At 44.5% G+C, this 15309-nt stretch overlaps 1 protein-coding gene across 4 annotated transcripts in view; it reads left to right on the forward strand.

The window, feature by feature from the left end:
* The window catches only part of LOC135388563 (iron-sulfur clusters transporter ABCB7, mitochondrial-like), a 281999-nt gene that overhangs the window by 192211 nt on the left and 74479 nt on the right, over window positions 1-15309 (forward strand). For all 4 annotated transcript variants that reach the window (XM_064618184.1, XM_064618182.1, XM_064618183.1 and 1 more), the window contains 2 exons: window positions 857-944; window positions 1006-1180. In XM_064618184.1, coding sequence (XP_064474254.1) covers window positions 857-944; window positions 1006-1180 — 263 coding nt within the window. The remainder of the gene's footprint in view (window positions 1-856; window positions 945-1005; window positions 1181-15309) is intronic.

Raw genomic sequence — 15309 nt, forward strand, 5'->3', positions numbered from 1 at the left:
GCTTTTCCCGCCATTTTGTTTCAGGTTCGGCCACTGCATCTTTCTCTCTCTGTTGCTCGTTTCTGTTTGTTTCTCGTATCTTCGTTACGGACTATGAGCACGAAGTTTTAAAAATAAAAATAAAGACGTACTTATACAAGCTCTTAGAACCATGAAGATCACTTAGAAAGGCAGTGGCATACCTTTCGAAAGCAAAAACATATACTATATTTTGATTGTGTCGCGAGCTTCCACAAATTCGAGAGTCCAGTTGGCCTGCGAGTGAAACTAAAGGGTGAGGTGCTTAACCAGTAACGGTGGACTGAAGAACTGCTTGGCGTATTAACTCACTATGACGTAACATCTGTGGTTCATACTGCTTTTGGTGAGAGGCATTCAGTTGGTTCATCAAAAGTCGAACTCACGCCGCGACACACCTTGCCATGTTTCTCTCTTTCCTGCGATAATGCTCCATGTAACATCCCGTCAGGGACCCTATTCAGACAACTCTCGAAACGGCCATTACGGCACATGCTGTGGATGTACGGCTAGGGACGTCCATCCATGTAGCTCCCAGAGATGTCTACCTGACATCCATTTCAGGACATGGACGTTGGGGTCTATTTCGGACGTCAGTAGGAGATAGTGTTCTCTCTGGAGAGAGCATGCTCAGTTAGATGCAGGAGGTTCAAGTATTGTGTGGCTGTCATCTTCCCGGCAATTGGTATGTCAATGGCAGAGGGAGGAGACCGTCTGTCACTCAACTGAACACAAAATGAGATCACTTTGAAACATAGTGTAGTGTGTATAATGTGTCAATAAAATACTTTTGACTGAATTTCATGCATGTAATATTTGCTATATTTTCTTTTGTTAGGACAAAATTTCGTATTCAAATGAACAGAGCTGACAGTGAGGCAGGAGCCCAAGCAATAGACTCCCTGATAAACTATGAAACTGTTAAGGTAATATCAGTATTATAGAGTGTTGAAAACTTTTCTTTACTTTACTTTTTATCTCTTTTAGTATTTTAATAATGAGAAGTTCGAGGTGGAAACCTATGATAAACTTCTGGCTCAATATCAGGAAGCGTCTCTCAAGACAACAACCAGTCTGGCATTACTCAACTTTGGGCAGAATGCCATTTTCAGTGTATCACTTGCATCCGTCATGGTTCTTGCTAGCCAGAACATTCTGAATGGTAAGTTTTTATCACACTGCTTTATTTCGGCAGGATGTTACGTTTCATAATGTTGAGAGCCTCGTGACAATGCGAACGTCCTAAGTTTATACTCTGTTGGTGTCACTTTCAAGCAGGGAGAACCAGGATTCCAAGTAAATCTTTAATTACTTCATTGATAACGTCAGCAAAAAGAAAAAAAAAAACATACATGTAGGATAAAGCAAACAAAAATTTGACAGCCATACGCTGTATCCAGCTCCGAGAGAATCTGATATCTGAATTTTTTAAAATGAGAGCAAAGTATTCACCCACAGGCTCTAGATGACTGTGATGGGGTTCTGCTCGTGATGACAAAGCTGTACAAAAATATTAACTTTAACTTGCTGTCTATAATGTTTCGTGAACGCAGGACAACAGTCTCGAACATCATAATGAGTGGTATCTGCATACTGGCAGAAATTCCCAGTGCTAGTTTTCATCAGCTCTCTGTGACAGAGAATTTGACAGTTTACGTTCATAAATAAAAAAATACACAAATTGTATTGTATCGCAGTGCCTCGAGAGACCTGGTGACTTGTTGTTACGTATTCTTAGCTAGAGTTAGACTTTCACCAGCAGCGTCAGCGGCACAAACAAACAGAAGTGACAAACCGTAACCTACTGGCGTCGCGATCAGTAAGACTGCGAATATGTCCCACAACTATTACGTTATTATTATTATTTACGTTGTGCCTTTAAATTTGAATAGTTTCCATGTCGTTATGAGCAGACGAAAGCAAGTCCGACTTTGCGAGAGGGCTGCAGTGCGTATTTTCGCATCCGAAAATAGGCACGAAGAGGCCCTCGGCGTGCTAGTTTGTAAGCGGAGTCGGCATACCAAAAAATACCAGCAGCGTGGTGTGGCGGTGCACATGTCTACCTAGAGGCTACACGGCAAAAGTCTTGTAACCCAAGCTGTTTCATAAGTTTCGTCAGCAAGGCTTCTGGTGGGCAAGGCATCTAATTCTCACATGATCAGGGAATCTGTTGTTCTAAGTATGCGACTACTAATGTGTCCACGTTGTGGTGAACAAAGGTTGTCTGATTGAGAGCCAGTGTGACGATTTACGTGTACGTCTGATTCGTCCTCCTTTTTTAAAGCAGAGGGAAAAAATGAGTGAAGGTGACGCCCTTGCAAACCTGAAAATTGCAAGAGCACGTGTCCATGTATAACGTGTAATTCAGGGGCTAAAAGCCTACAAAGTATTGTAGCAAAACTTTCATACACCAATTCTACCAGTTTTTCACAATGTGTTGCATCTTCTCTTGGCGTTGTGAACATATCAACACCAATACTTTCATAAGAGAGATTTCTGCAGCCATTGATCCCAAATCACCCTATCCACCAACTATGAATTCCACAGCCTGTAAATATCTCAGAATATAGTCGTGTACTAAAATTTGATGGTATACTATTTGGTATGTGCAATGTGATCAATATCTAAGTGGCGACATATTGTTGAATATTGTTTCATACAATAAAAATGAGTTTGAGCGAAATATGCAAAAAAAAGTTATTTGTCACACATTAAGTTGTACAATGATGAATATTGTAGGCTAAAATTGCAGCAAATGGAGACATGCACAAGAGCAGTTACTGACCGTTGGTTCTTCACAAACATATGACCACTGGTTCAGCACATAAACTTTTAATTACTCAGTTAAAATCTCAATTACACACTAAAATTTCAATTGTACACTAAAATTTGAATTATCGCATGAGTCAATGCTAAACCGGTGGGCGTTTGCTTGCGCATGCTAGCGGTCATAGAAAAAATAAGTAAATACAAAGAGAGTGAACATGGATAATTTAATTTAAAATCAATGGCACGACTCCTTGCAGCAGCACCTGCCGCCGCTGGCCATCGTCATGACAGTTGTAGAGAGTCACACCAGGCTGCTGTCCACCAGTGACCACCACTTCTGCACATCCTGGGTAGGCAGGTGTGACGTCATCATTAGGACAAGAATGGTTTTGGACAAGCAAGGAGAAAGACACTTATAGTCAAGACAGAGGAACACAAACTTTTGTGAAAGAAAGAAAATATGCTAACAAGAGTAATAGACACTATCTAGCTGACAACAAGGACTAGGCACACAACAAATCAGCCCACTGTCCACCACAGCAAGAGTCACAAGGGGTGCAGCGCGGCATGCCCTCACAGGCAGAGAACTGAATCGTGTTGCTGTTGGCTTGTGGTCCTGTAAAAAGTTTCGAAGTGAACTAATTTATTTGCAAAATTATTAGGAACTCTGCCGCTATATGAGTGTGGCTCAGGGTGTGGCAGTACCCTTCTTATCATGACACCTTCGTGGAAGTCAGAAAAACATCCTAGTGGCTGCATGCGTGAACAAGCAATAATGATGCAATAATGCAATTATGCAATAATAACAACCAACATCCGACATGCATGGGCAGGCTAAGCAAACGTAACTGCTAATCGCAAACAAAGCGGGGTTAAACATATCACGAGGAGTGCAGCACTGCATATCCTCACCGTTGGAGAGCCTGGCAGAAAACTGAATTGTGATGCTCTTTTCTCCTTTAAAAAGTCACACATCTGCTTCCCTAGTGGTTACCGTATGAACTAAAGTAATTGCAAAATTATTATGGACCCTGTCGACATGCTGGCACTACTCTCGTACGGACCAAGGGTGTGGCAGCACTGTCGTCGTCATTGTGGCAGGTCAAGACAAGAATGATACTGCTTCAAAAAGGAATGTAGATAAACTTGCTCGACAAAAAAGAGGAGGAAATAGACGGAGCGTCCACTCACAAGGCTGCTAAAGGAAAGCAAACACAGAGAATGCACTGGTCAGGAGACTAGGGCTATAGAAAATGCACTTGAACAAAGTGGAAAAGACTCACCGACATCAAAGTATTCCAGCACACACACGGTGGTGTCGAAAACCCAGTGGCCCAGTCGAAAATGCACCTCGTCGTATATCCACTCGTCACAAACGATCTGTTTGAGGTCAGCATCCACAGCACCGGAAACGGTCGCAAGGAGCACAGCAGCAACGCGTCTTTGCGAGAGGCAAACAAAGAATTGAATGCTGATACCCTCTTGCTGGCAATACGTCTGGCTCATTGGTCGTGACATCATCCCATTGTCTGAGGCCCCAAAGGTCGACTGACCAATGCGTTCCAGACAGAAGCCCTTCACAAAACCTCCTCTGGTATTCATTAAAGGAGCACTGAGGTGACCCCCAATTTTTTTTTTTATGTCCAGAGTGGTCTCCAACGAATAAAATGAGATCCTGCGAAAGAACGTTGAGCGTAGGTGACCTGCAGAGCGAGCGCAAGGGCTCTGTTCCGCACACCTTTAGAAAATCCCTTTCCTCGTGAAAAGAGTGCATAGCAGAATGAGAAAATGTCGTGACGTATGCTACGCCCCTCATGTGACCAGTGACGTGACAGCGACACGACGTGTGTAAGCGGCGCGTGAACTGAAAAGAACAAAACAAAGAAACAATGCACGGAGCCTTCACTACGTCACGAGAGCCTCGTGTTGCCAGTCCGGGACTGCTTTCTCAGGCTGTTTTTTGTAAATTCGATATGTTCAATTGATATTCGAAATATTTTGCATGGTGAATCCTGGTGGACAGCTTGACAGACGAAGCAGTATTTCGAGCGACGTTTAGTGTCACCTCATTGCTCCTTTAAAGACATAACCAATTCATGACACCAGTCTTTATGGAAAGCATGCACTAAACCAAAATCTAGCGGGGAGCGCACCTATATAACACCAGTGCTACGCAAAGGTCCACCTGAAACAATGGAGCACTAGCCCACCAAACACTGAGCCGCATTCCATCACCACTTTTTCCATTGTCTGAAGGTGCACCTGCATTCCAAAGTTGCAGAGCTGTGCTCTAGACAGGAAACCTTTCAAACGCCTATTATTTATTCAATCAGCATCACTAGATTATTTTCTTTATCATACATCATGATGTTCATTCTAGCATTTAAATTCAGAAAGACTGTAACAAAAAAGTGCCTTTGCTACTGTCCTTGCGACCATATGGCACAACTGTAATTTCTAGCAGCCATAAATTATGCTCACTCTTTATGGAAAACAATGCATTCACAAAGGCAGTGAAAAAAACTGAGCCTGGCAACTCGGCACTACTACCTCGAAGTCATAGGCTTACTAAATGACTAAATAAATAAATAAATAGTGGCTAAATAGACTTAAAAGTGCCCTTTCTACTTTCAATCATTATGAACCACTACAATAATTTTTAGAAGTAAAGATCCATGTATATGCTGTGCTTCACTCCTTTTGCTCGTTGCTGTTGTGGACAGAGGGCTGAATGGTTGTGTGCCTTATCCTTGTTATTAGCTATTGATGGTGTTTATTACCCTTGTTAGCATATTTTGTTCTTTCTTTTACAAAAGTTTGCATTCCTCTGTCTTGAGTATAAGTGTCTTTCTTCTTGCTTGTCCAGAGCCATTCATGTTTTAACTTGCCCAGACCTGCCAGGATGATGTCACATCTGATGACCCAGGATGTAGAGGTCACTCGTTGCCAGTAGCCTGGTGTGACTATCTGCAACTGTCATGACGATGACCAGCGGAGCGGAGATGGTCAGCAGAGGTGGGGTGCGGCTGTTATTTTCAGGGTGATATAATTGATTTTAAATTAAATTAGTTGTCGGTGTCCACTTTCTATTTATTTTTCTATGACTTCTAGGTATGCACAGGCAAATGCTCAGTGGTTCAGCGTTGACTCTTGTAATAATTCAAATTTTAAAGTGTGTAATTGAAATTTTAAATTTAATAATTCAAATTGAAAATGTGTTGAACCAGTGGTCATTTGTTTGTGCAGAACTAGCTGTCTGTAATTACTACTCGCACAAACGAATAGGTGCCAAAGTGGAATGCAACCGAAAATGGCAAATAAACTCAAAGGTGAAATTATTCCTGGTACAGAGCAGTCCTTGGAGCACAAAACAAATACTCATCATACCCGACATAAATAAAACTAACTGCACTGACACATTAAAAAAAATAGGCACTGTCGAAATTAACGGTGATCATATTATAATCTTTGTCGATGATGAAAAAAAAGTCACGTGACGTTATTCCAAAGATGCCCACTAAAACATGAATCTGCGTGAAATATAATAGTTTTCGTTTTAACCTCACATAATGGTTTTCATCCTGGCTTTGCTTTTGGTTTGAAAAACAATGTTCAATCATCTGGGGACACTTAATCTCCAGGATCCTCTGCACTCGTTCACAGTAAAAGCATTGGAAACGCACAATACCGTCGGGCGGACATCCCATCGATATTTGGAAATCACAAACCCTGTTTGGCACACTTGCAAGGTATATCCCTGGTTCCGTAGCATATCAGTGTACCTCTTTCAATATCTGCTTCCCTTTCAATGCCATTTTTCATGCAAGGTGACTCAAAAGTGTTATATTTCAATACATTATTTAAAGTGCTTCCTAGGTTATGGGGCCTTGGCTCCTTTGGTAGCTTCCGTGCTTTCGTCAGGAATGTACGAAGGGTGTTCAAGTCAAACCAGGACTTTTCATTTTTCACAAAGGTAAAACGAAGTTACAGGCGAGAAATTAGTTTTATTTTTCAACGTAATCTCCAGCTGCACTAATGCACTTGTCCCAGCGTTTCACGAGGGCTTGGATGCCAGCAGCTTAAAAATCGTTACCGGCGCGTAGCAGTCAGGATCGGACCGCATTCTTGACCTCATCGTCACAGCTGAAGTGGCGGCTCCCAAAACACGCCTTCAGTGGCCTGAAGAGATGGAAATCTCTGGGGGCGAGGCCTGGACTGTAAGGGGGATGTGGCAGCAACTCCCAGCCAAGTTCCTGTAAGGTGCGTGTCGTGAGATGCGCGGTATGCGGGCGTGCATTGTCCTGTAGGAGGAGGACTCCTTTGGTGGTGAGGCCCGGCCGCTTTTGCTTCAGCGCCTTATGCACATCCCTGAGAACCTGGCAGTAATATGCACTATTGATGGTGGTACCACTAGCGGAAAATCAACTGTCAAATAGCCAAGAAAACCGTGACCATGACCTTACCCGCAGACGGGGTGCTTCGGAGCTTCTTTGGAGCTGGCGAGCTCGGATGCATCCACTGTTTTCATGCACGTTTGGACTCATGAGTGAAATGCTGCACTCACGTTTCATAGCACATGATGACCCGATCAAGGAACGGCTGTCCTTCAATGTCGAAACGGTACCTTAGCTTCTTACGTAGTCTCCAGTCTTCTCTGCTGGCCAAACACGGAAAGCTGCCTCGGGACCCAACAGGCACTAACTTTCCGAAACTAGAGGTGTTCGTGAATGATAGTGCTCAACGTTCCCACAGAAAGGTCCGTCTTTCGAGCCAGTTCGAGACATGTTATCCGTCGGGTCTTGAGGATCAGACTCTCCACAAGTTGGATGTTCTCAGGAACTCTGACACTGGGCTCTAAGCCGCCCCGGCTGGGATCGTCCTGCGCTGATGTACGGCCGTCTCGGAACCGTTTGCACCACTCAAACGCTTTGCTGCGGCGATGTGTATCGTGGCCATGCTGAGCCTGAAGTCTTCTGTGAATTTCAGATGACTTTGCGCCTTCATTCACGAGAAACTTCAGGACAATTCGCTGTTCGATGTGCGCGCTCACCTCATTGTCAGCCATCTTGTCCAGCACGTGTCTTCTGTTTTGCACAAACTTTGGACCACCACGTGGTGAACGTGGAGGCCGGTCGCGTGTGAAAATGACGAAAAAGAAGTAGCGCGAGCCATTTGTACACTTAGGAGACAGAAAGTCCCGGTTTGATTTGAACAGCCCTCGTATGTAGCATAGAACTTGTTGTCATTCCCCTTCGGTATTCCTTCCATAGAGAACAAAATGACTATTCTTTTGTGAGCCTTTCAACTGCCGACTTCTAGAAGGGCAGTCGAGTCTGTCTGTTCAGTTGCTGAGAGGCGCTCAGAGATGGTGGGTGGTGCAGACTGGGTGCTTGATGGACGCTTTTCAAAATTTACTCTGGTACACATTTGAAATATAGTAGTCAGTACAACAATACCACAAAGCAGAGATATACAAATGCAGGCGCTAAAAACTGCGTGTCCTAGCTCCACGGTTCTCGCAGCTCATCTTAATAAAATGTATAATGGCAAATTGAGGCACCTCTTTTCTATTTTCTCTGAGGTTCATTTTAGCCGCTGACGTGTATGGCAGATTTGAAATCAGTCGCTTTAGTACACCAATCCTTGAAGGTGACAGTGAGGGGCTTCAAACTTTAAAGAAAGCAAAAGATAATTGCACATTGTCATGTGAGTGGAACTCCAGTAGATGAAGAGCAAATTAGAAGGACATACCTTTGGTCAAAAAGGGCGATCTGCTACGTTCCTAGGTGCATATTTTTCTTGCACCACAGTCTTCGCAACACGTCCCCAGGCCTGGGGCTTGTCTGTGGATGAGAACTTGCTTAACTTTTGCACCCTATGGATGTGCACAAGCATCGGGATACCGTGCAGCTTGCACTGATGACTCCCTAGAAGACAATGGAAGGTTTAGTTTAGCACCATGAGCGTAATTCATAACAGTTGAGCACAGGCAATAAGCATAGCAGTAAAGCTTTACTCTGCAGGGCAGGAACATGACAACAGTTTTATTTTTTCATCGTTCATTAGCATCAAGTCTACGCTGTGTGGGTTCATTGCAGGTGCAGACTACTGTAGAATGAACTCCAACACTTACACGATCGAAGGCGTCACTTCCACGACGCTGGACTTTCCGATATGCCCAGCATTGACGACTCCCTTCCCTACCGTTAAGCAGCGAACGCCCTCTCCAATATACGAAAAGATGGTTGTAAGGGAGATAACGAGTGAAATGGAGAAAACACAACATTCGCCACAGGCTTGCTTTGATGGTTCCTCTCTACACGACCATCAACGCGCTGTAAGACATATATTGGCACAATATCCCTCATTCGACGTATCTTTCGTCCTCTTGACTCATTTTGAGACAATTCAGAAAGCCTTATGCCGAAAAAGACTGCTTCTCATGCACATTTGCGTGTGAGTAACTTGTACAGCTCTGCATTTTATCCCTACTCTCAGCCATGTAATATGTTTTTGACATTTCCTTCTTTGCCGACTTGGTTCTTGCAAAACGAGTCAGGAAAAGAAACAAATGTGAATGAGTCTTAATATGAAAACACTTACTCTACATATTCGTCAGCATTCGTCTTCCGAACCTATGCCACCGAATGGAGCCTCTTTCAACCACCACATAGGGTGCTTTCATAACTTCGAAACTTTAGCGCACCTATAAGAACGAAACAGTCAGAATGATTTGTTACCATGGTTTTCTGGGCTAAACCTACAATTTTTCTTGTTGCACATAAGGAATAAAAGTCGTCTAGCGCTTGACAAACGTTTATGGAACATGAAGCGACATCATTTGAGGTTGCTGGGTTACTCTGACCCCACAAGGTCACCACTGAAGCCTTCATGGATATGGATAGGTGCTATCCTCTATGCCCATTGTTGACTGCCAGGATGTCGAACAGGATCAAGGTGCTCACGTTTCCTAAACTTGTGTCTGCAGTTGATGTACTGTACGACTTAAGTTGTGCCTACAAAATACTGCATTTACTTGCACCTGTTGGAGCTTAGATAGGAGCGACCACAAGAGACTAGGATCGGGCGAGAAGTGAAGATGGTTTTAATGGAACTGGGTAAAGTCAGCGGCCGGGTGCGCGAAATGCTGTCTTCTTCCTTGAGCGAGGCACCGATGACGCTACTGGCCGCCACACACCATTACTTCACTATTTTTACGCAGAAGGCACTTTAGGGAGTGCGTTGGTTATGTGGGGAAAAATTGGAAGTCGGTACCAAAATATAATGGACATTTTCTTGCTTGAATCACGATATTTGGACGGGGTCTTGAACAAGTTATTTTCCAGGAGCAGTGAAAGGTCCGTCCATAAGCTTTGCAGCAAAAACGGGCCAAGGTACGCAGTCAGAGGCCTCCAATCTGCTACAAACTCCCTCTCCTTTCAAAAGCATGAAGACGAGGGATGTCCTCAGTGGGAGGACCGGTCAGATGACTCGTGACGTTGCCCATGCATGCAGAGCCATGTATTAAAAGCAGGGGACGGTAACGGAAAGAGAAACGATATACTACCGAAATTGGAGATGGTAACTCATACCCCGGTCCCCCATTACCTAAAACGAAAACGAAAATGATCGTCTGGTATTGGATTTCAGTAATGGCTATTCCTGTTGAGCGATCACATTAGTGACTTCCTATTTTATTTTTGTAGTTTGGTGGCTCCATTCTCTGTAATATATGGGATGTATCACCTAACTTGTTAAAAAACTGTATTAAAAAATCTACTTCTCAACATTACGAGGTCAATGCTGAAGGGCTATTTGGGGGGACATTTTGCTATGACTTCTGGGCACTTTTATCCAATTTAATTTTAGAGAAATTCATGTTTCTCGGTTAACCCTCAAAATTTGCCTCAACCTCTCTACAGAAGCAGGAAGCGCATGCCTGATTAACGCCATTCTATTGCAATATGCATTCGCCATTTCAGTTGTAATAAGCATGGCCGAGTGGGCTCAGGCGTGCGCTCGTTGGTGGTAACCAAGGTCGTGCTGAAGACTGGGAGGTGGTGGGTTCGAATCCTACCACCGGCTGTGCTATCTGAGGTTTTCCCTGGGTTTTCCGAAGACTTTCTAGGCGAATGTCGGCGCAGTTCCCCCTGAAGTCGGCCCATGACGCATACTAATCCCTGTGTCCCCCGCTCCTTCCTGCTTCCTACTGATGCTGAAAGCACTATTCCCCCGCCTCCTTCCTGCTGTCCTCTCTCCGTCTGCCCACATCTGTACGCCGCTCATCGCCACAGCCGCTTCGCGGCGCTAACACGCAATAACAAAAAAGTTGTAATAACCCCCCCTCCAAAAAAAAAGCGAAAACCGTCGTTTCGTGGCGCGCAAATCGCCGGCAGCGCTCACACTCTGGAAGAAGCGATGCGAGGAGGCCATGTGCCTGCCCTTTCACTTTTCCTTTTGCAAGCTTCTGCTGATAACGGCAGCATGGTTGCAACGCAAAGTTACCTGAGGGCGTGTTTTCTTATTCAACTGGAGTAACCCGCTGGGTATGACGTACCGTCACGTGACCCTAGAATAGCCACCTTCGACAAGTTTTTTCGAACGGCTGGTGTTACTCTGCGCTGCAAGATGGCGGACGTTGAAGTTTCGAGCGGTGTTCGTGTCAAACTGTAATGGGCGTTCAAGAAGAGGAATGGGGACGACCTGGGTGTGTTTTCTCTAGAATTCGTGTTTTCCTCGCATTTTGTTCGGCGCGCCATTGGTTGGCGCAGGTGGCGCAGATAAAAAGAAAAAGAAAAGCGCGGTGCGAGCACAGTCAACAGCAGTGTTGCCTGATCTCCTGAAATTTCAGTAGATCCACTGGATTTCAAGTCGGTCTACTGAAATACTGGAAAAAGATCAAAATGCGCTTACATCTACTCAATATTTTGCCTGAAACGTGATTTTACTTAGTAATTCCAATTCACGTTTGCTGGCACTGTCTAGCTGCATCGCAGTCCACGTACGAGCGGGACAATCATGTCGTTCATGCTGAAAGCACTATTTTAGTGCTACACAATCAGACATGTACAAAATACTGTGCAAAAGTGTTTAAGATACTACACAAACGATACTAAGTACTCCGCGTAAAAAGTGTTGAAAATAGAGTACAAAATACTCAAAACTGAAAGTAATTTGAGAAGAGTACTACTACTCTAAGAAGTATTTAAGATACTCTGTAAAGTACTTTAGTATTAGCAGTAAGTGAAACGCGTATTCTGAACGTGGCCGTACAAATGAAAGGAATAAACTTCATCCGCCATACTTAAGCATATCGTTGCTTTGCACGCAAGAATAACTGCATTTCAAAATGCTCTTTACTCATATCCCCCCTCTTACTCTTAAAGATGTTTCCAGCGACACTGAACAGGCGTTGAACAGGGGCGCTGGAGGGTGGTGTCAAGTAATCTTTGGTGAACTTTGGTGAACTCAAGTAAACTTTGGTAATATGTTCTGACCCAAAACTTCATAATCCCTCCTCTATGTCAGCTTGGGTCTTTCAAGTTCTGGAGCCTGTTTATCGCTTTGGTGATCAAGGAAATAAGTGCCTGGATTCTCGTGTACCTAATCCCATGGAGATTCACCTGGCAATATGAATAGGAACCGTTTTCAGACGAAGGGGTCGGGCTATTGACAAGCAAGGCCAAGCGTGGGACCAGCCTGTTGTACAGGTGATGTACAAATGACAGATGCGCTAATTCCTCGTGCCCTCCCCCCCCCCCCAAAAAAGAAATAGTTTATTTAAAGCATTTATGCATTTAAATCATGCGTTTAAAGTGACTTTCACATCCTGAAACGGGTGTATGAAACCGATACCACAATGTTCGGCATCGTTCTGTGGTCCACTTGGCCAATTTTCACTGCGGGAAAGTGCTCATATATTAAATAAACGCGTTTTAAAGATCAGCGCTGCCTCCACAATCGCTTAGGTACCAGCGGGACCGACATCAACGTGACGTATTTTTCTAAGTGCATCAGAGGGCTGCGCGCAGTCCACTGTATTGGCATGTTTTCGAATTCGTCTGCTCTAGTTTACACTTGTAAATAGTGAAAATACGCTGACTTTTCTTTCACTTTTGGAAGTTCCCAAGTAATTATGTCGGGCGGTGCTCGTTGTTGCGTTCCTGGCAGCATGAAGACGTCGTCGAGGCCGTCGTTCCCACGAGCGACACTGTCGCTTACGGGCGACGCACTTTGAGCGCAGGGAACACCACATTCTCATTGCTAGCGTTACGTTGCGTCACGTACCACGTGCGATCAATCCCTCGTTCGGGATGGCTCTAGGACATTTCGGTACAGGACGTTCCGGTACAGGACGTTCGGTACGGACATTTCGGTACACGGACATTTCGGTGCACGGACATTTCGGTGCACGGACATTTCGGTACACGGACATTTCGGTGCACGGACATTTCGGTGCACGGGCATTTCGGTACACGGACATTTCGGTGCACGGACATTTCGGTACAAGGACGTTTCGCTAGGGCTGTCCACACGTTGTCACGTCGCTACCGTGGTAGTGATAAATTGATAAGATGCTATCGCCTCTTCGGAGCCTATATTTTATATATATACTCAACAATATTGCCAGTTAGTGGGATACTGATGAATAATGCATTGGTATATCATCGTGAGCAGCATCTGTGTGATGACACCACTATAAGAGGGTGCTTTCTCAAGCGGTATAGAATTAATGATATAGCTACGCGAGCCGTACTTGGATGCGGTTCTCGCATGCCCTGGCGGAAATCCCACACCTTGTGATTGTGTGACCGTGTGTGTGACTTTCCAGTTTGTTTTGTGTTCTTCCTTTCCTTTTCTGTTCTTTGTCTTTTCCTTTTCTTTTATTCTCTTCGCTGTCTTCCCCTTTTCTTTTCTTCTTTTCCTTTTCGTTTTTCTTCTTCTTTGTCCTCCGCTTTTGTTCTCTTCTTTTTCTTTACCAGCTCCCGTGGCATAGTGGTTAGGATGATCGCTTTCCACGCCGAGACTGGGAGGTGACACGGGTTCGAATCCTATCACCGGCTGTGCTGTCTGAGGTTTTCCCTGGGTTTTCCGAAGACTTTCCAGACGAATGTCGGCACAGTTCCCCCTGAAGTCGGCCCAGGACGCATACTAATCCCCCTGTCCCCCACTCCTTCCTGCTGTCCTCTCTCCGCCTGTACGCCGTTCATAGCCACAGTTGCTTCGCGGCGCTAACACGGAATTAAAAAAAATGTATGTAAAAAACATCTTCTTTTTCTTCCCTTTTTTTTTCTTCCCCCATTTTCCATTTTTTGGAATAGCAAGCCGACCTCCGTCTGGCTGACCTTTCCTTTCTTTTTCTTAATAAGCATATTCCCCCCACGAGTTTTTTTGTGTGTTCTAATTCGAATACTAATTGATTATAGTTTATCAGTCGATTTCTTTATCAAAGCTTTTGATGACAAAACAAATAAAATTTCAGAAAGCAGGCGACCCTTTTTTTTTATGTCCACACCCTTTCCTCGAAATCTTCAACGCCGGCGTAAGGTTTAAATTATTCATCTCCCAAATTTTTTACCGTGGCCCAGCTCACGTTGTTTTCGAATCCGATTTGTTAAAACCATGTGATATAGCGCGGAAGATAAATAATGAGATTGTCCACTTGAATGTCCATTGTTCATGAATTGTCTGCTCTACGTTGGGTGACGAGCTGTCTGCGTGGGTAGAATGGTGGCACATTACACGTATATTTACCTGTTGATTTTTCTTTGTCTCGGAGTTCTCACACTAAAACATTTTGCGGATGAATGTTCTCGCAAAGTAAATTACTGTGTAATGACAGAAAAAGTGTGGTGTATTGATTGAATAAACTCGTCTGTCTTGCTGCATTTCTTTCTGCTTATTTTTTCTCTGTTGCTACATTTTCTTCTCGTTTCTTTCCCTTTCTTGGGAACAGCAAGCCGTTTGTAGTGGCTGATATTTCCACCTTCTCTTTTTCTTTTCTTTATGTCATTGAACTATCTGCCCTCATGAACCAGCACACTTTCGCCAGTCCGTCACCGCAGCATGCAGCGATTCCTCCAAGAAAACGCGAACTGTAACAGTGGTACAAAAACATCGACAAGCGTAGTAGGTCTGAATGTTGCCGGCCACTTGTACCGAAGCGTCCGAAGAGGCGATAGCATCTCATCAATTTATCACTAACACGGAAGCGACGTGACAACGTGTAGACAGCCCTAGCGAAACGTCCTTGTACCGAAATGTCCGCGCACCGAAATGTCCGTGTACCGAAATGTCCGTGCACCGAAATGTCCGTGTACCGAAATGTCCGTGTACCGAAGTGTCCGTGCACCGAAATGTCCATGTACCGAAATGTCCGTACCGAAACGTCCTGTACCGAAAGGTCCTGTACCGTAACGTCCGCATACCGTTCGGGATCAGTGTACCGATCCGTGTCAGTAGCACTACCGACGCGGGTCGGAATAGGGCCACTGGCTCCTCTACAGACGATGGCGGATCAGA

Source organism: Ornithodoros turicata, chromosome 3 (assembly GCF_037126465.1).
Source record: "Ornithodoros turicata isolate Travis chromosome 3, ASM3712646v1, whole genome shotgun sequence".
In the NCBI taxonomy this organism is placed as follows: Eukaryota; Metazoa; Arthropoda; class Arachnida; order Ixodida; family Argasidae; genus Ornithodoros; species Ornithodoros turicata.